This window comes from Microtus pennsylvanicus, chromosome 1 (genome assembly GCF_037038515.1).
Source record: "Microtus pennsylvanicus isolate mMicPen1 chromosome 1, mMicPen1.hap1, whole genome shotgun sequence".
Classification (NCBI taxonomy): Eukaryota; Metazoa; Chordata; class Mammalia; order Rodentia; family Cricetidae; genus Microtus; species Microtus pennsylvanicus.
In genome coordinates, this window is record NC_134579.1 from 134,263,410 (window position 1) to 134,285,869 (window position 22,460).

Consider the following 22,460-nt stretch of genomic DNA (forward strand, 5'->3'; position numbering starts at 1 on the left):
CAAGCTGGTCAAAGCCAGTTTCAGGATAGCTAGTACTTGTTACACAGAGAAACCCTGTCTTGAAAAAACAAACGAAAAAAGAATACACCTTGTTTTAAAGGTTCTAGGAATATAGCTCGGTGCTAGAGCGCTTGCCTGGTCAATGTGAGGCTCTGCATATGCGTGTGTGTGTGTGTGTGTGTGTGTGTGTGTGTGTGTGTGTGTGTGTGTGTGTGTGAGAGAGAGAGAGAGAGAGAGAGAGAGAGAGAGAGAGAGAGAACAGGTATGGACTTCAAGTCACTTTGGTCTTCACAGCATCCATCTCCCTAAAACCGTCAGCTCAGGGAGCCACCCAGCTGAACGCCCAGTGGCACTGTATGAGTGTCCACTGATGGTTGCCACCTGAATCGTTCGTCACCATGTGGCTTGAAACTTATAATCCATTTCCTGTAGAGCACAGCAAACTCCAATAAGTTTAATTACCAACTCACAGTTCCGAGTGTCAGCACGTCCAGCTCTCTGGTCCGCACCTCCTAGGCTAAAAATACGGTATCCCTCCTGCAGGGTTCTCAAAGTTCAAGTCCTCTTTCAAATAAACATGGTTGTGGCTGAATTCAGAATCTTGCTGTACCTGGCTGCTGGTCAGCTAAAGGCTGCTTGTGTTCCTTACTTTGTGACCCTTGTGGTGTCAAGCCAGCAGTTCTCAAGGCCCAAGCCTCTCCTGTCAATAAGACCAAGGCTCTTGTAAGGACTCACTTGGCTGCTCACTGTGGCATTCCTTCACAGCATGGCACTTCAGTAACAGAATGACCAGGAGGAGCCATATGTGTGAGGCGGCAGGCATCTGAGGGCAATCCGAGGTACACCCTCCTGGAAGATTATTTCCTATGCCATTGGATTTTCCCCAAGCAGTTCTGGGGGGCTGAAACCATCGAGCTATATCTACATTTAAGTGGTGTTCCACTTTAAGACAGTTCTTCCAGCCCTACAGCCAAAAGGTGCATGAACATGGGGCTTCAGAAGGCAGAAAATGGATCCGGAGGATCAGGAGATCAAAGCCATTCTTGGCTACATCACGAATTCCAGGCCAGCCTTTCTCAAATGCTGGGATTATAAGCGGCCACACCTCCCACAGTTCTTTATTTGGCGGCAAGCTTTCACTATTAAGACCTGGCTAAGAGCACTGGCTGCTCTTCCAGAGGACCCGGGTTCAATTGCCAGTACCCACACGGCGGCTCACAACTGTAACTCCAATTCTAGGGGACCTGACACCTTCACCCAGACATATGTGCAGGCAAAACGCCAATGAACATAAAAATAAATTACTAAAAGATCTGGCAGGCAGTCTTGAACTCGCTGTGGACTAGGCTGGCCGCAACCTGACCCTCTTTTTATTTATTCTGAGATACGATCTCACTAGGTAATCCTTGAGCTTGCTGTGTAGACTAGGCTGGCCTTGAATTTACAGAGATTCACCTGCCTCAGTCTCCCGAGTGCTGTGATGAGTGTTACAATGCCCAGCTAAAAGACTTGTCTACTTACTCTTTAGAGGTTTCCCTTCCTCTATCCGTTAGCACTCCGCCAAAGAAAGAGACTCAGTCAAATTTCCTCACAACCAATCCTTGAGGGTACAGCGGGAACTACCACTGTACAGCCTAGGCCTGAGAAGCCTAATGGCGGCGGGACCACGCCCACCTCTTGAGGGCAGCCAATCAGAACTGGAGATGCTCTTAACTCCTTTGTGAAGAGTGGCCTTAGACCGCACAGTTCTTAGGATTCTTGGTAGAGCCTCGGGAAGCGCGGTGGGTCTGGGTCTCTGCTTTCAAGACACCAGGATCTGTCTTTGCATGAAAAGATCATGGCTACAGCCCCACCAAGTGCCCCTGCAGAGCCAGCAGCTCCCCAAAATAAAAGGCAACTAGACCGTCCACAGACTGAGGAAGAACTAGCGTTTTATGCTCGGAATCACTTTATCATGACGATCTGTGCAGTGATTCTTTTCCCACCCTTTGGATTGGCAGCCCTCTACTTCAGCCGCCAGGTAAAACTATTCCCCAGACACTGCTCATCCTGTCCTCTGCTGGTCTCAGGTCGGGCTCCCCCCGCAGTGGCTAAAGGGTTCCAATCCTTCCTCCAAGAGCTTCTAGCCTGAGAAACCCATACCCATGCTCCCACCCTTACAGACCGACGAGGCCAATAAGTGCAGCGACTGGGAAGGCGCGTATGCCAACTCAACTCGAACTATATGGATGGATGTATTCGCCATTCTCATGGGTTTAGCCCTCATCTACACATATGTCCTGCTTATATGACGGCTAGACCCAGCATCCACGGGCTGCACTCCCCAACAGACACGCCCACTTAGACACAGACCAGCCACCAAGAAGAATCTCAGAACTTCAGACATCCCTTAGCCAGGAAACCCACGAACCAAAAAAATTCAACACCCAAGCAACCCGCCAGCCCAAGAAGCCCCGAGGCCACCTACCAGCATACCAACTCACTGTTATTTGGCCTCCACAGCTGTCTCCATCCATCTTGAAGGCCCACACTCAAGTCCTAAATCTGCGTAAGCCCCTGAGCTGCTCTTTCCTGAAAAGAAAAAAAAAAATCATGTTTCTTAGCCCAATAAAACTAAAGGGAATATTCTGGCTTAGCATGTGTTTCTAGATGTTTTTCTGGTCAATAGTGGTTTCCCTGGGGCTGTGTTTGCTTAGGTCCTGTGAAACTCAGAATGCAATAATGGTGCCAGACACTGGGACACACATCTATAATCCCAGAATTCAGAAAAAGAGACAGGAGGATTAGAAGTTCAAGGCCAGCCTGGGCTACATAGTGAGTTAAAGACCAGCCCTAGCACACATGAGACCTTGACTCAGACTAACAAAAACCAAAACAATAAACAATGTCGTAATGGTGAAACCCACAGCCATGAAAATGGGGACTCTGTGGATTTTCACCCACTCACTACCAAGATACTGATAAATCTGCATGCCCTGAGGTCTGGGGAGAGGGCTGGAGTGTTTAAAAGCATCCGCTGGACAATTCTGATGAACAGGGTTCAGTCTGGATGCAATGGGTCATATTGGTAATCCCACACTCCCATGATGAGATAGGAGGCAGAAGCAGGCTGGACGCTCGTGGGCTAGCCTGGAGTACATTGCCTGCTGGTAAAAACAAGAACGATGTTGCTCACAAGGTGAAAGGTGAGGATCGAATCTCAAAAGTTGCCCTCTGAGCTCCATACGTACGCACACGCATGTGTATGCACACAGACACAGTCATTTTAAAATTGATTATTTTTTGTTGTTTCTTTGGTTTTGGTTCTGGTTTTTTGAGTCAGGGTTTCTCTGTAGCTTTGGAGCCTGTCCTGGAACTAGCTCTTGTAGACCAGGCTGGCTTTGAACTCACAGAGATCTGCCTGCCTCTGCCCCCCCCAGTGCTGGGATTAAAGGCGTGCACCACCACCTGGCTAATATCTTTGATTTCTTGGAGCTGCTTTCTTTGCAAAACATACATACTAATTACTAAGGTGGGAGAAATCTGAATGAATGTCTGATTTCTCATGACTTCCCTTTCAAGTCAAGGTGTTAGGCTTCTGGTGTCTCAGAGCAGGAAAAGAAAGCAGAAACCTTGCCAGGCGGCATGTCGCACGTCTTTAACCCCAGCACTCTGGAGGCAGAAGCAGGTGGATCTCTGTGAGTCTGAGGCCTGCGGGGGCTACATAGTGAGTTCTGGGATAGCCAGAGCTGCATAGTGAGACCATGTCTCAAAAACAAGCAGAAGAAGAAGATGAGGAGGAGGAGGAGGAGGAGGAGGAGGAGGAGGAGGAGGAGGAGGAGGAGGAGGAGGAGGAAGAAGAAGAAGAAGAAGAAGAAGAAGAAGAAGAAGAAGAAGAAGAAGAAGAAGAAGAAGATTTCTGTAATCCCAGAATTCAGAAGGCAGAAACTAAAGAAGAGAAATTTCAAGGCTTTATAAATGAGACCTTGTCTCAAAAAGAAGATACAAAAAAAAAAAATCAAGAAAACAGGAAGCTCTTCCTTCTAAGAGACAAAGGGCAATATTTCAAAGAATAACAATGCGTTTCATAGTACTAGGGAATGTAGCTTCCCTAGCAAGCATGTTGTCTTGGGTTCGAGCCCCAGCAGCACAAAAACTGAGGGCGGTTATGCATACTTATAATCCTTACTCAGCAAGATCAGTTTGAAGTCAGCCTGGGCTAAGTCTGAAACCCTGTCTACACACACACAAACACACACACGCGCGCACACACACACACACACTCACGCACACACACCATAGATAGATAGATAGATAGATAGATAGATAGATAGATAGATAGATAATAATGTTTAAAAACACTTCCTGCTTTTACAGAGGACCAGAGTTCAGTTCCCAGTGCCTGTGTGTCAGGTGGCTCATAACTACCTATAACTCCAACTGACCTCTTCTGGCCTCCACCGATACCACACACAATTGGCATACACACAGACACACATTCATACACATAAATTTTAAAAATAAATATAAATATTGAGCTGGGCACTCTGGGGATGTTTTTAATCCCAGCACTCAGGAGACAGATGCATATGGATCTCTGAGTTCAAGGCCAGCCTGGTCTACAGAGGGAGTTCCAGGACAGTCAGGGCTACACAGAGAAACCTTGGTGGGGGGAGGGAGAAGAAGGGCAAGAGGAGGCAAACCTCTTTGTAGCTTCCGAATATTAATCTTTTAGACTCCATCCACTTTTGTACTATGAAGAATGAAGAACACAAAAAACGGAAAGCGGTAATGTAGGTCATAACTTGAGTCAGCTAAGGAGCCCCAACAAGAAAACAGGGCGGCTGTGATTTGAACAGTAGGCGAGCCGGGTGGTGGTGGTGCACGCCTTTAATCCCAGCACTCGGGAGGCAGAGGTAGTTGGATCTCTGTGAGTTTGAGGCCAGCCTGGTCTACAAAGGGAGTTCCAGGACAGGCTCCAAAGCTACAGAGAAACCCTGTCTTGAAAAATCAAAAAAACAAAACAAAACAAAAAACAACACAGTAGGTGAGCAACAGTACCACCTGTTGGTAGCTAGCAGCTATTTCATCCTTTTTACCTCGTGTGTTGGGATGTGTGTCTTTGTGCCTAATACATAAATGTGTGCCTGCCTGGAAGTGTTTGGAGGTAAGAGGTCAACATTAGGCCAATACCTGCCTCTATCACTCTCTATCACCTTAGCTTTGTTTGTTTGTGTTATGTTTTGTTTTGTTTTTTTTATTATTTATTTATTTATTTATTTATTATGTATACAATATTCTGTCTGTGTGTATGTCTGCAGGCCAGAAGAGGGCACCAGACCTCATTCCAGATGGTTGTGAGCCACCATGTGGTTGCCAGGAATTGAACTCAGGACCTTTGGAAGACCAGGCAATGCTCTTAACCACTGAGCCATCTCTCCAGCCCCTTGTTTTGTTTTTTGAGACAGGGTTTCTCTGTGGTTTTGGAGCCTGTCCTGGAACTAGCTCTGTAGACCAGGCTGGTCTCGAACTCACAGAGATCTGCCTGCCTCTGCCTCCCGAGTGCTGGGATTAAAGGCGTGCACCACCACTGCCTGGCCACCTTAGCTTTTTAAGACAAGGTCTCACACTGAACTTGGAGCTTGCCATTTGGACTAGACTAGCCTAGTGAACTCCCAGGATCCACTCACAGTCCCCTAGTTCTAAGATTATAGACATGGGTTTGGGGATCCAAATTTACACTTGTGCAGCCAGAGGATTCAAGGCTAGCCTTAGCTACAAAGTAAGTAGAAACACAGTCTGGGCTACCCGAGAAAAAAGAGGGGCACTTAGGGAGATGACTCAGTGAGCAAAGTATTTGGAGCTGAAGTGTGAATGAAAGATATGGCAAGAGTGACCCTGTCAGGTCCCACTGCGGGTGGGAGACCGCTGCAGGTAACGGACAGACAAACATGCATGCCATGCAGAAAGAGCTTGGGAGTATGAAGTTTTATTTAGGAAGAGGGTTTGGGGAAGGTTTGGGAGGGTTGGGGGGACGAAGGGAGAGATACAGAGAGAGACAGAAAAAAGGGAAGAGAGAAGAGAGAGAAGAGGAGCAAAGCTGCCTCTTCAGAAGGGGGTGTGTGAGAGTGGAGAACAGCTTGCTTCCTGAGAAGGGAGAGGTTGGTAGTGGATGGCGCTTGTCTCTTAAAGGGACAGGGTACTGACAGGGAAGCCCAGCATACACATAACATTCCCGTCTCTCTCTTATAGAAAGGCAGAAGTTAGGCATGACATCTTAAAGGGATGAGGGCATCCAGTTCTCAAGACTGCTTCCTGCTGATTTGTGGGTATCAAAATCTTGGGGTCCTGAGAAAGCTGGGATCCTGGTCATGCCCTGGGACAGCTGGTTGCTTCACTACTATGCTGGCTTTGTGGTGTGGAGCTGTCTGGAGTCTCTTGGACCTGGTGAGGTGGGGGCAGAGCAGAGGGCAAGGTTAAGTTTAGGACTAGAGCTCCTCTGGGTGTCCTGATGCTCCCGAAAAGTTGCCAGTTTTTCAGAATCCTGCCTGAGACTGACTATCCCTCTGCTCTGGGCCTCACACCCACTCCCACAGCACATCAGATCTGTCCTAGACGTGGGGCTGTCCAGAACTCACACTTCCCAGTGTTGTTTTGCATTTAATATGGTGACTGCACCTTAAGCAATTGCTGTCCAAACTGGCAATTGCAACTCTACAAGTGCCAGCAGCAGTTCAACTGTAGGGGCAACAACCAGGCAGGAACTCTGTTCCCTTAGGCACCGGCTCCAGGCGGCTGCTAAAGGAAACTTTATCTAAATCTCTACCCTTCTGTAGAACTCAGGATTCAAAAGTTGAGCTGAAATCCTGCTAGCTCAGAGAGGCTAAATAGCAAGTAGCTAACCTCTCCTTGCTCAAGCCTCCCAAAAAAGGCATGTCCTGCTCAGTCCCTTCGAAAGAACCCTTACAACCCTTAGTTTCTCCCTATGACTTCCTGTCAGCTAGTTGCTGAACATCCTGACTCCAGGTTAATTTAATTTTATTTTTTTTAAATATTTATTTATTTATTATGTATACAATATTCTGTCTGTGTGTATGCCTTCAGGCCAGAAGAGGGCACCAGACCCCATTACAGATGGTTGTGAGCCACCATGTGGTTGCTGGGAATTGAACTCAGGACCTTTGGAAGAGCAGACAATGCTCTTAATCTCTGGGCCATCTCTCCAGCCCTCCAGGTTAATTTTATTTAACCAAACAAATGTAACATGTCTTTACATCATTAACAAAAGCAGCAGAAACAAATGTAACACCTTTAGACAGTTAAAACAACACTCCGCACATTCCCAAAGCATCCTGCAGACCTCTCTTCATCCCAAAATGACTCAACCCTACTGCTTATTTTTTTCAACATCCCCGCCCCCCTGGATTGTGAGCTCTCCACAATGAGGTCTGAGTGCACCTCTCTCCCCACAGTGCCACCAGCATCATGGAGCACAGTCAGGTTTGTACAAGTCAAAGAGTAAAATCTGGGCGAGTAAAATCAAGATGGACCAACTGGTAAAGGACCTTGTTTGCTGTGCAAGCCTGAAAAGACTCAATCCCTGGACCCATGAAAATGGGGATGGTAAAAAGCTGCTTCTACAGTGTCATCCTCTGGCTGGCACAGGACACATATATACATTAATAATAAATTTAAAGAATTTTAAAATGAAAAACAATGCCCAGAAGACTATATACCGAGAAAATATATGAGCCAAGTTTTCTGTCTTTTATTCTCCATTCAGACATGACTCACAGATTCAACGCAATGCCCATTAAAACCCCAGCAAAATTCCTCAAAGACCTCGAAAGAATGGTACTCAACTTCATATGGAAAAGCAAAAACCCAGGATAGCCAAAACAATCCTGTACAATAAAAGAACTTCTGAAGGCATCACAATCCCTGACTTCAAACTCTACTACAGAGCTACAGTACTGAAAACAGCCTGGTATTGGCATAAGAACAGACAGGAGGACCAATGAAACCTAATAGAAGACACGGATATTAATCCACACATCTTTGAACACCTGATCTTTGATAAGGAAGCAAAAAATATCAAATGGAAAAAAAGAAAGCATATTTAACAAGTGGTGCTGGCATAACTGGATATCAACATGTAGAAGAATGAAAATAGACAGACCCATATCTATCATCTTGCACAAAACTCAAGTCCAAATGGACCAAAGACCTCAACATAAAGCCAGCCACACCAAACCTTATAGAAGAGAAAGTGGGAAGTAGACTTGAACGCATTGGCACAGGGAACCACTTCCTAAATACAACCCCAGCAGCACAGACACTGAGAGAAACAATTAATAAATGGGACCTCCTGAAATGGAAAATCTTCTGTAAATCAAAGGACATGGTCAACAAGACAAAATGACAGCCTACAGAATGGGAAAAGATCAGACCTCTGTCTGATATGGGGTTGGTGAAGATCTCCAAAATAAACAAAGAACTCAAGAAATTGGACACCAAAAGATCACATAATCCAATAAAAAATACAGTACAAACCTAAACAGAGAACTCTCAACAGAGGAATCTAAAATGGCTGAAAGACACTTAAGGAAATGTTCAACATCCTTAGTCATCAGAGAAATGCAAATCAAAACAACTTTGAGATTCCATCTTATACCTGTAAAAATGGCCAAGATCAAAAACACTGATGACAACTTATGTTGGAGAGGTTGTGGAGAAAAGGGAACACTTCTGCATTGCTGGTGGGAATACAAGCTGGTACAACCCCTTTGGATGTCAGTGTGGCGATTTCTCAGAAAAATTAAGAAACAACCTTCCTCAAGACCCAGTAATACCACTTTTTGGTATATATCCAAAGGATGCTCAATCGTGCCACAAGGACATGTGCTCAACTATGTTCATAGCAGCTTTGTTTGTCATAGCCAAAACCTGTAAACAACCTAAATGTCCCTCGACCAAAGAATGGATAAGGAAAATGTGGTACATTTACACAATGGAGTACTACACAGCAGAAAAAAAATGACATCTTAAATTTTGCAGGAAAATAGATGGAACTAGAAAACATTATTTTGAGTGAGGTAACCCAGATACAGAAAGACAATTATCACATGTACTCACTCATAGGTGCTATTTAAACATAAAGCAAAGAAAGCCAGCCTACAAACCACAATCCCAGAGAACTTAGACAACAATGCGGACACTAAGAGAGACATACATAGATCTAATCTACATGGGAAGTAGAAAGTAGAAAAAGACAAGATCTCCTGAGTAAATTGGGAGCATGGGGACCTTGGGGGAGAATTGAAGGGGGGAGGCAGGGAGGGAGCAGAGAAAAATGTAGAGCTCAATAAATATCAATTAAAAATGTATTTTTAAAAAGACTCTGCTTTTGGAACCAAATTGTAGTTGGTTTTTGATCAGTATTTGTATTCCCAGTAGTAATTTAAGCCAAATTAAAGTCCAGGTTTAAGGAGCAAAACACCACTGGGTGATTCTCAAGACCCCCAGAAGTGAGGTGGGGGGTGGAATCACATGGCAGGGCTGGTGACTGGAGCTTAAATACCCTGTAGGCATGGTCTTGAGCAGCTTGTTTGGCAGGCTTTCTGAGAAGGGGGGAAGTAGGATGAGGGGTGAGTGAGGTCAAGGGGAGCTTCCAACATGAAGACTTGTTGTTACTTATGAATACTGGCCTTATCTTGGCTTGTTTCTAACCAGCTTTTCTAACTTATCCTATTTCTCTTTAACTATGTTTCGCCTCTGAGCTTTTTACCTTTCTTTATCCTATGTATTTTTCTTTCCTTCTTATTCTGTAGCTCACCGTGTGGCTGGGTGGCTAGGTGTGTGGCCCCTAGCATCCTCCTCACCACCTTTTCTCACTACTTGCTCCTCCCATTCTGCTCTCAAGTCTAGATGTTTTCCTCCTATTTATTCTCTCTGCCTGGAAGCCCTGACTATTTTTCCTGCCTTGCTGTTGGGCATTCAGCTTTTTATTAGACCAATCAGGTGTTGTAGGCAGGCAAAGTAACACAGCTTCACAGAGTTAAACAAATGCAAAATAAAAGAATACAACACATCTTCACATCATTAAACAAATGTTCCACAGCATAAATGAATGGAACACATCTTAATATTCCACAACACCAAACATCAGTAGCTTGTAACTGATGGAGGAAGGTCATTGGCTAATAAAGGAACTGCCTTGGCCCATTTCATTGGTTAGAAGATAGGTGGGAGGAGTAGACAGAACAAAACGCTGGGAGGAAGAGGAAGTGAGCTCAGACTCCACAGCTCTGCTCTTGGGAGCAGACGCCTCAGAGAGAGACGCCATGCTCCCCGCTCCAGGGAAGATGCACGCTATGAAGCTCTGACCCAGGATGGACTTAGGCTAGAATCTTCCCAGTAAGACCGGTGCTATACAGATGATAAGAAATGGGCTAGTCCAGGTGCGAGAGTTAGCCTAGAAGAGGCTAGATAGAAATGAGCCAAGCAGTGTTTAAATGAATACAGTTTGTGTGTTGTTATTTCGGGGCAAAAGCTAGCCGAGCAGGCGGCTGGGGTGTTGGGGACGCAGCCCTGCCGCCGCTTCATATTACTACATGTAACTGGAGATTTTGCTCCCACCCCCAGTTCCTGAATAACCACTCTGAGGCTTAATATTAATTACAAATGGTTTGACCTATTAGCTCAGGCTTATTATTAACTAGCTCTCACAACTTAAATTAACCAATTTCTATTATTCTATATTTTACCGTGAGGCTTATGGCTTATTATCTCACATCTTGCTTCTCCAGCAGCTGCTGGTGTCTCCCTGACTCTACCCTTTTTCTCCCTGTATCTCTGTTTGGATTTCCTGCCTGGCTCTATTCTACCTAGCTATTGGCCAGATCAGCTTCTTTATTAGCCAATGGTAATAAAAAACATATTCACAGCATACAGAGGGGCATCCCACATCAGTAGCTCATCCCAGAATTTGGGAGGCTGAGGTAGAAAGATCACAAGTTCTAACCCAACCTGGCCTACATAGACCCTTCCTCAGGAAAATGGATAAGGCTGGGAAGATGGCTCAGTTAGTTGTTAAGAACACTGGCTCCTCTTTCAGAAACTCGTGGTTTGATTCCCCTCAACACATGGCAGCTAACAACCATCTGTAACTCCAATTTCAGGGACTCTGACACCCTCTTCTGACCCTGCACGGGACGTACTGCATGCAAGCAAAACACCAGTACTCATAAAATAAAATTGAACATATCTTAAAATATATGTAAAGGTAAGTTAAATTAAACATTAATAAAATACGCATTAAGTTCATTGTCTCTCCTGATTTGGTTCTCAGTGAATGAAAATGAAGACAGGACCACTCATGGGTATGGTTGAGAAGGGTTTTATTGTAGATAATGGACGTTCTGGAGGAAGCTCCACCTTGATCCTCCTCCTCCATCTCTCTCTCCCCAAACCCTGCCTCATCTCAGAAGCCCACTCAACAAAGCTCCTCCACAGATGCTCGAGCCCACTCCCACAGGGTATTTAAACTGCCCCTGAGAAAAAAGACACCTGGTTTTTCAGTATCTCTTCCCTGTTTCCTCTCTTGGGGTGGGGATGGGGGGGCTGGAAATCATCCAGGAGCGTTTTATCCATTAAACCTGAGCCTTTTATAATTCAGTTTGATTTGGTCTGATTTGAATCGCTGCATCAGTGGAGAGGCTTATGGAAAGCAGAATCTTTTCAGATAAGATAGGGAAAACAGACTGAACATGGCCAGCAAAATAGATCTGACCATGAGGGGGGAGAGAGGGGAAGAGAGCGAGAGAGGAAGAGCAGAGAGGAGAAAGGGGACCAAGAGGACAAGTAGCCCAAATGCCGAGTTCCATGGGAATCAGAAGCTGGGGGAAGGGAAGGGAAACTCGGGGGCTGGAGAGAGTAAGGGTAGGAGGTGGGATATGCCAGCCAGAATGACTCTGGAACTGGTGCTTGCTAGGCGGGACTCTGAGGCTAGAGGCTAGAGGCTAGCACACACCCTGACAAGCTAGTAACCACTACAGGCATAGGTTAATGGGAGAACAATATGTCCAAAGATTAGGGGAATGACTCCTTTTAGCAAGTAGGAACTGTTTTGTTTTTCGAGACAGGGTTTTTCTGTGTAACAGTCCTGGCTGTCCTGGAACTCGCTTTGTAGAACTCACAGAGATCCTCCTGCCTCTGCCCACCGAGTGCTAGGATTAAAGGCGTTCGCCACCACCATCCGACCAGGAGCTATCATTTTTAAGTCCCCGAGGGAATGCTGGCTTTTGTCTACACGGACAGACTTTAGGAGAAGCAACTTCTTGGAACCTGACACTCATCCTCTTAGCGTGCAAGAAAATAAGGTGAAACCTTCAGGACCTTTTACCTCTTACAGTGAGTGAAAGAACAAATGAGAGCAAGCGGGCGCGTGTATCCCAACCCGTCCTTTTCATTGTCACTCAGTGGAAGCGACACGCGAGCTTGAAGAGGCACTATAGAAAGCCGCCTTGCTCCAAGACCTGGAAGCAGAGATCTGCAGGCGGCTTGGTAACCCGGGACGTCCAAGCGTCGCGCTCGTGACGTCATAGGCGGGCGCCATACTTGAAGGGAGTGCGGGAAGCTGCGAATGCAGCTGAGCTCTCTGACAGCCATGGATCAAACGCCGAAAGCGCGGGAACTTAGTTGCTGGGCTGCAGAAGAGATGGAGGTGCCCCAAGCAGCCCGCCCTGGGGAGTCGACGCTGCGCAGGTGAGGCCGCTCCTGGAGTAAGGACGCCCCATCCTAGAATTAGCCTCCAGGAGTGAGATCCCCTACCCTCCTAGAGGATGAGACACACACGCATACACCCGTAACTGAGGGCTCCCCACCCAGAGTGGTCTCTCCAAAAATAATAATAATAATAATCTTAGAGTTGAATGAGGACCCCAAGTAATTCCTGTCACGCCGCACAAAACAGGATTCCTGACACCTGTGATCATAGTTCAAGCGTTAGTGGAGCCCCTCCTACCCCCAGTGTGGAAATAGGATCTGCAGAGTAAGGCAGACCCTGCAGCACCTCGCCTTTACCGCTCTCCCCGTAAGCAAAGATGACACTACATGGTTAGCAATAGCCGTCCTATTGGGGACCAAATCTGTAGGAAGAATGACCCTGTTATGAAAGGTCATTTCCTCTCACATTCACCTCTGGAAGTGACTACGGCTAACCCTCTCCAAGAAGGAGGAGAACCCCATTGTGGAATGAGAATAGCCTCACACTTAGTGAGACGCCCACCCTTTCAGTGACACCCACTCACCCCCAGGAACACCTGCCTCTTTTTCCCAGGACCGTTCCGCCTAACTGTGGGAATGGCGGAGGGTCCTCCTCCTGGGTGATGCCCTGAGATACCTTCTGCTGTGTCTCCTCAGGCTGTGTCTGGGTCAGGGGTCTGACATCTGGGCCTACGTCGTGCAGCATGTACGTAATCAGAGGTAAGCCAAGCTGCTGCAAGAGAGGGGGTTGCGAATGGGGGGAAGGCCTGGGTAAGGCCTTCAGCAACTCCTCTCCCTCCGTCTTTCCCATGCAGGAGTATCAAGACGATCCGGGGAAACCTCCTCTGGTAACTGCTTCTTCAAGTCATCCTAACTATCGTCCCCAATCCTGTCTAACCATGCCCGCGTCCACAGCCTCTGCTTCTTGCCTTCTACTCTGAAAGCCCCAGCCATCTCCTCTAACTCCAGTCTCATTTCTTTAGGTATGGCCATCAGGACAATCCAAAGGTGAGAGACCTCTGCTGTAAGAGTTTCTTTCAACCAAAAAAGAGCTTACAAGTATTTCGCTCTAGGCACTGTATGTGCTGGATACGTCAGGGACACTATGTCACAGAACAGCCTAGGCCTTTGTGCTCCCAGGGGCTGTAGTCCAGGGGAAGCCAGGCACCAGCTGGGTAGTGTAGGGAACTACGATCAGTGTGGCCAAACCACTACTGGTAGCTGCGAGCTGCAACTGCTAGTTAGGACGGTAGTTGCTTAAGGGGCAGATGCTGAATTTACTGAAAAACAACAATGAGGAAAAGACAGGTTTGGAAGCTGCTAAGGGACACAGGGAAGCAGTCAAGACTAGGAGGAGGCTCAACAGTTAAGGATACTTGCGACTCTTGAAGAGGACCCCAGTTCAGATCCCAGCATCCAGAGCAGATGGCTAACAACCATGATTTCAGTTCTAGGGGCTCTGACATCTGGCCTCCACTGGTGCCTGTATGCATGTGATGTGTGCTACGCTCACATTAAAGACTTAAGACAGAGCTGGGCGTGGTGGTACTTGCCTTTTATTCCAGCATTTAGAAGCTTAAGCAAGAGGACTGTGAGTTTAAGACCAGTCTGAGCTAGTTATACAACAAAACCCTGTCTCAATAAAAATAAAAAATAAGAAAAAGCCTCTGACAGATGTGGAAATCACCACACAGAAAACCAAAAAGATGGAGAGGTCATCCCAGGAGAGGGAGAGTCAGAGAGATTCTTGGTGCTTCTGTGTCATTCACCTCCCAGGAGAGGAGCCTGGTGCTACCCGGAAGGTAGTCCAGCCAGGGTCCGCCCCCGTGAATCCTAGCATCTAACCTTCTGACCCTCTACCTGACCCCACCAGGTCCGTCAGAAGCTGAAGCTGGAAGCCACTGTGGCCCGCCTGCGTGCCGAGATCCAAGGACTAGATCAGAACCTGGAGCTGATGGATCGAGAGACTGAGGCTCAGGGTGACTCGTGGGGCCAGCCAAGTGGGCCATAAACCCTGGGTGAGGGAGGTACTGACAGCTGCCTCTGCTTGTCCCACAGACATGGCCATGGCGCAGGAGCTGCAAAGTATGAAAGAGACCCAGCATCGAGCTCTTCTCCTCAAGGCCCAAGCCAGAGCTGTGCAAAGACGGCAGCGTGGGCTGCAGGACCCCATGCAGAAGCTGCAGAATCAGACCAGGCACCTGCAGGGCATGCAAAGGTGGGGCTCAGCCTCCCCAGGGATGTTAGACATTACCCTTAGAGACCCCAGCCCTCTGCCTGCTCCCTTCCTGATTCTGGAATTCTGACCTTGCAACTGTAACATAAGGGTCACCGGGGAGGACTTCTACCTTGGGTACCTGATCTGGTGCCAATTAGACATTTAGAACACTGGCTTTGAGGAAACAACTGAATACACAGACTAGGTCCCCACCCTTCAGAGCGGATGGCCTGCTACATAGAAGGCAGATGGTCACCTAGGAAATAGCTCACAGTTTCAGGAAGAGATAAATTCTGTGAAGGATCCTATGACAAGGGGTAAGGAGTAACGTTTAAGTTGGGGAAGGAGTCCCCATAGCTAGCTTATAGGCCAGAGCTCAGCTTGGGAAATGGACATCCAGGAGATAGTGCAGCCCAAGCCTTGCTGGCCAGAGGGACATGTGAGGAGGTGGAGTGGGAGTGGGGAAAAGCCATGGAGGCTCTGCAGCTTCTCTCTGAAACAGCAGGCGTCCTGGCCTGGCTAATTAGAACCACATGATCTCGGGCCAAGTATTCTCTGTGCCTCTGTTTCTAAGATCTATGGAATGGCGTTAATTTTCAACCTCTCTAGTTAGTATAAGAATTAGGGGGGCTGGAGAGATGGCTCAGTGGTTAAGAGCACTTAAGTGCTCTTCCAGAGGTCCTGAGTTCAATTCCCAGCAACCATCAGTAATGGGATCAGATTCCTCCTTCTAGTGTGCTTGAATACAGCACACATATACATAAAATACACTAATAAATGTTTTAAAAAAGAGATTAGTCGGAATCATGGAGAGTGCTCAGATGTCTGCCAGCTGCTCTGAGTGTGATAGGGAAGAGTCATATTGGGGAGGGTTAGGAATAGTGCCGTGATACTCCCTAGGTCTCATGAGGGTGGTGTTTTGTTTAAGAGTAAATGTTTTTGTTTTTATTTCTTTTACATATGTAGTTTTTTTGCCAGCATGTATATCTGTGCACCATATGTATGCCTAGTGTCCTCAGAAGCCAGAAAAGGGCTTTGGCTCCCCTGAAACTAAAAGCTACCATGTGTGTGCTGGGAATCGAACCCAGCTCCTCTGGAAGAGTAGCCAGTGCTCTTAACCTCTGCCCTATCTCTCCCTCCCGTGTAGCTGTGGTGCTTGGCATTAAACCTCAGACCTCACATGTACTAAACAAGTGCTCTACTACTGAGCTATACCCCTTGCCCTTTGTTTGTTTACTTTGTTTTAGACAGGGTCTCTGTAGAGCAGGCTGGCCCCAACATGACAATGAACCATTCGCCTCTGTCTCCCAAGTGCTGGGATTAAAGATGTGCACCACCCTGCCCAACCCTTGCCCTTTTGCTTGTTTGTTTGAAGATACATTTATTGTTTTTACTTATGTGTGTGCGTATGTGAGTTTATGTGCACCACACGCATGCTAGTGCCCATGGAGGCTGGAAGGCATCAGATCCTCTGGACCGGGATTTACAGGCAGTTGTGAGCCACTAAATATGAGTGCTGGGAACCAGACCCAGGTCATGTACAGGAGCAATATGTGGTCTTAACCAGAAGCCATTTTTACGGCTCCAACTTGCCTTTTTTTACTTTCTATAAAATTTGAGATGAAGTCTTACTAAGTTACCTAGAGTGGCCTAAACTGACTTTGTAAGCATGGCAGCTGTGCCAGCTTTCCATGGCACTTGGAGGATAGGCCTGTGCCAGGCCCAGCCAAGTCAAGTTTTCCTTGTTATTGTTTTGAGACAGTAGTTTAGGCTGGCTGGCCTGGAACTTCCTATGTAGCCCAGGGGGCTGGAGAGAAGACTTGGAGGTTAAGAGCACTGGTTGCTCTTTCAGAGGATCTGGGTTCAGTCCCCATCACCTGCTGGCAGCTCACTGTGTAGCCCAGGTTGACTTCAGACTTTCAGTGATCTCCTTGCCTCAACCTCCGAGTGCTAGAATCCAGTTCTTAACCTGTGGGTCGCGACTCCCGGAAGACCTTTTCACAGTGGTCACCTGAGGAAATTGGAAAGCAAAGATATTTACAGTGATTCATACCAGTAGCAAAATTACAGTTATGAAGTAGCAATGAAAATAACCGTATGGTTGTGGGTCATCACAGCATGAGGAGCTGTATTAGAGAGTCACATTGTTCGGAAGGTTGAAAATCACTGGCTAGACTCTCAGGCACTGGCCTGACTTTCCCCAGATTTTAGCAGGGTTGCTGACCGCTAAGGTCAGACCAGAGGGAACAGGAATAGGTAGACCAATGAGGAGGCTAGTATAGGAGATGACAGTGGCCCTAATCTGAGAGCCAGCCTATGAGAGCCAGGCAGGGGGAGGGAGAGCACAGACACCTGCTGTCCCTAGGACCCCATCCCAACTACACGCTTCCTTCCAGGAAAGCCAAAGTGGACGTGACCTTTGGACCTCTGGTGTCAACAGCCCCAGCCCTAGAGCCTGAGGTGTTGGTGAGAGTCCGGGGCTGGGTGGGAGCTATGAGGCATCAGGGATCAAGCCGAGGCCTGGAACCCACTCATGCCCCATCCTCTTCCCTCTAGCGTGATGTCCGGACGGCCTGCTCACTCCGGACTCAGTTACTGCAGAACCTTCTCATTCCCAAGGCCAGGGGAGGCAGCATCCCGTGAGTGTTGCCAGGCTCCAGCACCCAGGGAAGGCCGTGGGCTTGAGGGCCAGGAGATTGCTGGTTTGTAAATTACTCAAGACTGGATTTCTGGAGTATGTCCCGAGGGCGGGATGAAGAAGATGCAGATCCACCGTAGACAGCGACATCCCAATCCATTTAGCCAATGACATTCAGGGTGACTAGCCCTATGGGCATGTTTTTCTCTGGATCAGGGCTATTTGGAGTAGGGAGGCCTGAGGCTCTAGGACTCAGAGGAGGCCCTTATGTAGCTGGGGCTCTGGTGAGGAAATGGGCATGTAAGGACTGGATTTCCTCATCTGTACAATGGGGACAACCATAGCTCCTACTTACAGGTAGTGGTGATAATTGGAGGGTAACCGATGTGTCCTACAACATCCTTTGTCCCCTTACCCAAATCCACAGAAGCCCCTGTGATGACCACTTCGGAAGTTCCCATCAACAGTGGCTGACCTCAGTTGAGGTGAGAGGGCGGGGCTCTTGGGAAAGGGTACCTCCTCCTCTCCCCCATGAAACTTCCAACCCCTAAACGTCTAGCCATGAGTTGTTTCCCCACAGACCTGGCTCACATCCCTGTACCACCATCCTGCCCTGATTTCTCACTTGTCCCTACCAGACACTGCTGAGAAACCACCCTGCAGGCCACATCTTGGCCGCCTTGAAGTACCTGGCTGCAGAGCGGGAGACGGAGATTCGGTCCCTGTGTAGGGATGGACTCAAGGAAGAAGAGCTGTCCAGGTGTGCAGTGAGCTCCTATAGCCAGGCGCAGGCAGCATCCAGCAAACGGGCTGGAACTGAATGCCAGCCAACAGCAGGGGAGGGGAAGGCCGATACTGATGACCCACACCCATCACGACAAAAATAAAGGGTGCTCCCTCAGCTGTTCTGTCCCCATCCCAGAGCCCAGGCACCAGACCCATCGAACTCCAGCCAGGCCATGCCACCCTCTGCTCATCTCATCCAGGTAACCCTGGGGCACTCTCCTAAGTCCCACTGAACCATTCTGCCCATGGACCAAACCCACACAGACCTTGTTCCTCCAGGAGGGCTGGCTGGCTGTAGGTGCCCTCTTTACCCAGAGGGGTGTGCTCCTGAGCGAGCGGCAGGACCTGACTGGCCGCCTCCAGAGCCTAGTGGAGGAGGTGGAGAGACACGCCCTGGGACCCAGTGAGAGGTAAGGAGGCTCCTTCAGCAGAGGCCCTCTCCCAAGAGGCTGGGGATCCTGGATGTCAGCTACCCTGGGGCCCCCTCACTTCCTTCTCTGGTGCTTGTTTCCCGTGGGGTTCTTCATGTTCCCCCCACCCCGTCCCCACCATCCCCGCCGTACACCCCCCCCCCCCGTGACTGCCAGTCTCTTTGCTCTCTTTCACTGTCTCCCCACCCCCACCCCAGGAAGGTGCTGCTGCTGGGGCTTAGGTATAGTGGCCTGCGGGCAGAGCTCAAGGCTCATCATGCCCAGAGCCAGGAACTGGGGAATGCGGTTGGGCACCGGCAACTTCTGCTTCGGGAGCTGCAGGCCAAGCAGCAGCGGATCCTGCAGTGGCGTCAGCTAGTGGTGAGATGCCGGGCCTGTGGGAGGGGCAGAGAGGAGGTGCGGGGCCTAGAGATCAAGACCAGGGCCTCCAGGGCTTGAGGGACAGTTCAGCGGTTCAGCGTTAAGAGTGCTGGCTGCAGAGGCCCATGGGGCCACACACCTTCAATCCCAGCACTCCAGAAGCAGAGGCAGGTGGATCTTTGTGAGTTTGAAGCCAGCCTGGTCTACAGAGTTACTTTTAGGACAGCCAAGGCTGCACAGAGCAATCCTGTCTCAAAAAAAAAAGAATATTGGATGTTTTCCCAGACAATCTGGGTTCAATTCCCAGCATCTACATGGCAGCTCATAATGGGGACTTCAGTTCCAGGGGACCCAATGCCCTCTTTTAACCTCTGTGGGAATCAGGCATGCATATGGTATGTAGACATCCATACAGGCAAAACAGCCATACACATAAAGTAAAAATAGATAAATCTAAAAAAAGTTTTGAGGTATAGGAAGAAGAGTAATGAACAAACCAATGAGTTGGACCTCTATGTGGGGAGGGGACCCAGGGTGAGATTCCCATGAAGACTCAGGTCCTGTATCCTGTAAGAAGGGGTGGTCTGCCCTGGGCAGTGGGAAGAACAGGAAGCTAGCATCATGGGCCTCCTGATTCCCCAGGAGGAGACTCAGGAACAGATCCGCCTGCTCATCAAGGAGAACTCAGTCATCAAGACCCAGCTGATCCGGGGCCCAGAGGAGGTGCGATGAGCGTTGGGCAAGGCTTGGCTAGGGAGGGAAGGTGGGCCCAGACCCCACTCACCCAGGGAGGGTGGGCCCAGACCCCCCACTCAAGCTCTCCATCCCACAGGTTCTGGCCCTGATTCAGCAGAAAATTGTTCCCACCTCAGAGGCAGTGGCACCACAGAGCCAGGAGCTGTTCCGCCATTTGAAGGAAGAGGCCCAACACCTGCCCCACATTCTGCTGGGCCCCCTGCTGTGGTACCATGCCAAAGGGTGAGAGGGGCCAGCCCCTTCTTCCCTGATGAAACCATTCAGCTGGGTTCAGGTAGGGGAGAGCCACACTCTCAGAAAAGAAAGGTGACTAAGAAGACACGTGACATCCGCCTCAGGCCTCCACACATGCCTGTGCACACAAACAGCCCAGGGTCCCCAGACTGCCAAACCTCACCCCAGATCATCAGCTTCAGTCTGCCTCCCAGTCCTTAGGCCCATCTCCAAGTTCCTGTCCCCCCAGAGCTTCTGGAAGTCAAGGTGCTTAGGGCTGTATTGCTGTTCCCAGGCTGAAGCCGCGATCCAGGATCCTACCATCCATCCATCAACTGCACCCCACTACGCCAAAAGGTTCCAGCCTTGTCTCGCTGAGCCATATGTTGGGGCTGCCTGTAGGGAAAGTGAGTGCCCATGTCTGTCACTTGTCTACCCATCCCAATCCCAACTCTACAGCCAAGATGACCAACCTTTCCCCACCCCCAGGCAACCGAGCTACTACTTCCAAAGGCTGCCTCTCTCCGCCAAGACCTTCTGTTTCTCAAAGACCAGTGCAGTCTCCGAGGAGGAAATCTCCTTCATGTGAAGACCAGTCTGCCTCTGGGACCATCTACCAAGGGTACTTTGTCTTTCAGATCCAGCATTCCTTCCAGTTTGCACCACCATGGGCTTGCCATCAGAGTGTGCCTTTGTTTCTTTGTGTGTGTGTGTGTGTGTGTTGGGGGGCACTGGGGAGCCTGGAAGGAGAGGAAGAAACTCAAGAAGAATCTTATAGCTAACATGAAGGTGAGCAGAATGAAGAGTAAGGCCTGGAGCCTGGGAAAGAGGCCATAGAAAGGAGAAAAACTGAGGCAGCTGAGTGTGTGTCAGACTGGTGGACCATGAGGTAGAAGGCAGGAAAGTCCAGGTTGCAGCTTTGAAGGTGGCATCCTTAAGATGTGGTCCCTGGGCATAGGGCATGAGGCTCTGTTCAGTCATACAACTCCAAGCTGCCTCCCCTCTGTCACCTCCAGAGCTGCTGCAGATCCAGGCATCCCAAGAGAAGGAGCAGAAAGAAGACGTGGGGCAGACCCTGAAGAAGCTGGAGGACCTGATGGAATGGGCACTGGAGAAAATCCCTGAGTTGCAGAGGATTGTTGGGGACTGGTGAGATGGGGCATTAGAGCATGGGGAGCTGATTGGTTTCACAACTTGAACTACTGACGGGAGGGTCTGGAGGATGAGACTTTCCTCAGACACCCTTTCTTTCCCTAGGTGGGAGCAGCCAGGCCAAGCCACTCTCGCTGGGGAGCTCTGCCAAGGCCTGACCCTGCCCCAGTGGCAGCTGCGCTGGGCCCAGGCCCAGGGAGCACTGCAGCAACCATACAAATGAAGAGGCAGCTAGGAGCAGACTTTGTCTTTGCCCGGGAGGCTGAGGAAAGAGGACTGCCGTCAATTTCTCAGCCAGCCTGGGCTACATAGTGAGATCCTATCTTAAAAATAAATAGTATTTAACCCCCAAACTTCACCTCCCTCAATAAAGCATTTGAAAGAAAGTTGCCCACTTTTGTCTGCTGTCTTGGCACAAGTCTTCAGTTCCCCTCTGGCTGCCATTCTGTGCTTCCTCTGAGTTCTCCCTCTGCCCTTCCCACTAAAGCCAAAAGAAAGGGGGTACCTTACAGAGGCTACTTCACTTTCCAGCTCCAACAGATGAAGTAAAATGGACCAAAGCCCCTGCCTTCGGGGACCCAGTGACCTAGGAGAGGGAACTAGCCAGATGGCAAGGTGATGACAATGTAGTACAGCAGAACCTAACTTCCATGGAGACATTAAGTAGGGCAAGGGTGTTGGAGATTTCCAGGGTGGAGCTTTGCTTAAAAGGTGATGGGGCAGCTGCAAGTGGATATCAGAGCACAGTGCCTGCCAGAATAGAGCCCTGTTGTCGTCTAGGCTCTGTTCTGATAGTCTGTGAATATAGCCCAGGCTGGCCTTCAGCTCATGTGCCTCCTGCCTCCACCACCACACTCAGTGTTTGTGCTACCAGGTTCTCTTAATTGCTTTTCTAAACACTGTGACAACCCACTAGTGGAAACAACACTAGAGCGGCCTATTTGGGGGCTATCGTGCATCCTGGTAGGGATGGCATGACAGCTGAAGGAACTCTGGTAGTGGGAGCTAAATGAATTGCTTGGTTAGATCATAATGGATCTGGAGACAGAGTTCTGAGTAGAGATCAGAGAAATACAGTGTCCAAGGCTCACTGCCAGCAACCCACTCCAGCTAGCCAGACCCCAGATCCCAAAGGTTTACCAACCTCACAAAACAGCACCAA

At 48.8% G+C, this 22,460-nt stretch overlaps 2 protein-coding genes across 3 annotated transcripts; both read left to right on the top strand.

Moving 5' to 3' along the window:
• The first annotated feature begins 1,837 nt into the window (after positions 1-1,837).
• Pmis2 (PMIS2 transmembrane protein) lies at positions 1,838-2,291 on the top strand. Its single transcript, XM_075978151.1, has 2 exons — positions 1,838-2,020; positions 2,163-2,291. Exons 1-2 carry the CDS (start codon positions 1,838-1,840, stop codon positions 2,289-2,291), a joined length of 312 nt encoding a protein of 103 aa, XP_075834266.1.
• A 10,280-nt stretch (positions 2,292-12,571) lies between these two features.
• On the top strand, positions 12,572-21,686 carry Haus5 (HAUS augmin like complex subunit 5). 2 transcript variants are annotated; one of them, XM_075985166.1, is made up of 19 exons: positions 12,572-12,744; positions 13,402-13,464; positions 13,560-13,592; positions 13,728-13,752; positions 14,618-14,723; positions 14,803-14,962; positions 17,359-17,428; positions 17,519-17,601; positions 18,028-18,085; positions 18,239-18,360; positions 18,523-18,586; positions 18,666-18,796; positions 19,015-19,177; positions 19,820-19,900; positions 20,010-20,155; positions 20,442-20,553; positions 20,636-20,768; positions 21,163-21,295; positions 21,404-21,686. In XM_075985166.1, exons 1-19 carry the CDS (start codon positions 12,623-12,625, stop codon positions 21,519-21,521), a joined length of 1,923 nt encoding a protein of 640 aa, XP_075841281.1. In that variant the 5' UTR covers positions 12,572-12,622; the 3' UTR covers positions 21,522-21,686. The 2 variants fall into 2 exon arrangements, with proteins under 2 accessions (XP_075841281.1, XP_075841289.1); XM_075985174.1 differs by having other exon boundaries at positions 20,010-20,140; positions 21,404-21,671.
• Positions 21,687-22,460: the final 774 nt, after the last annotated feature.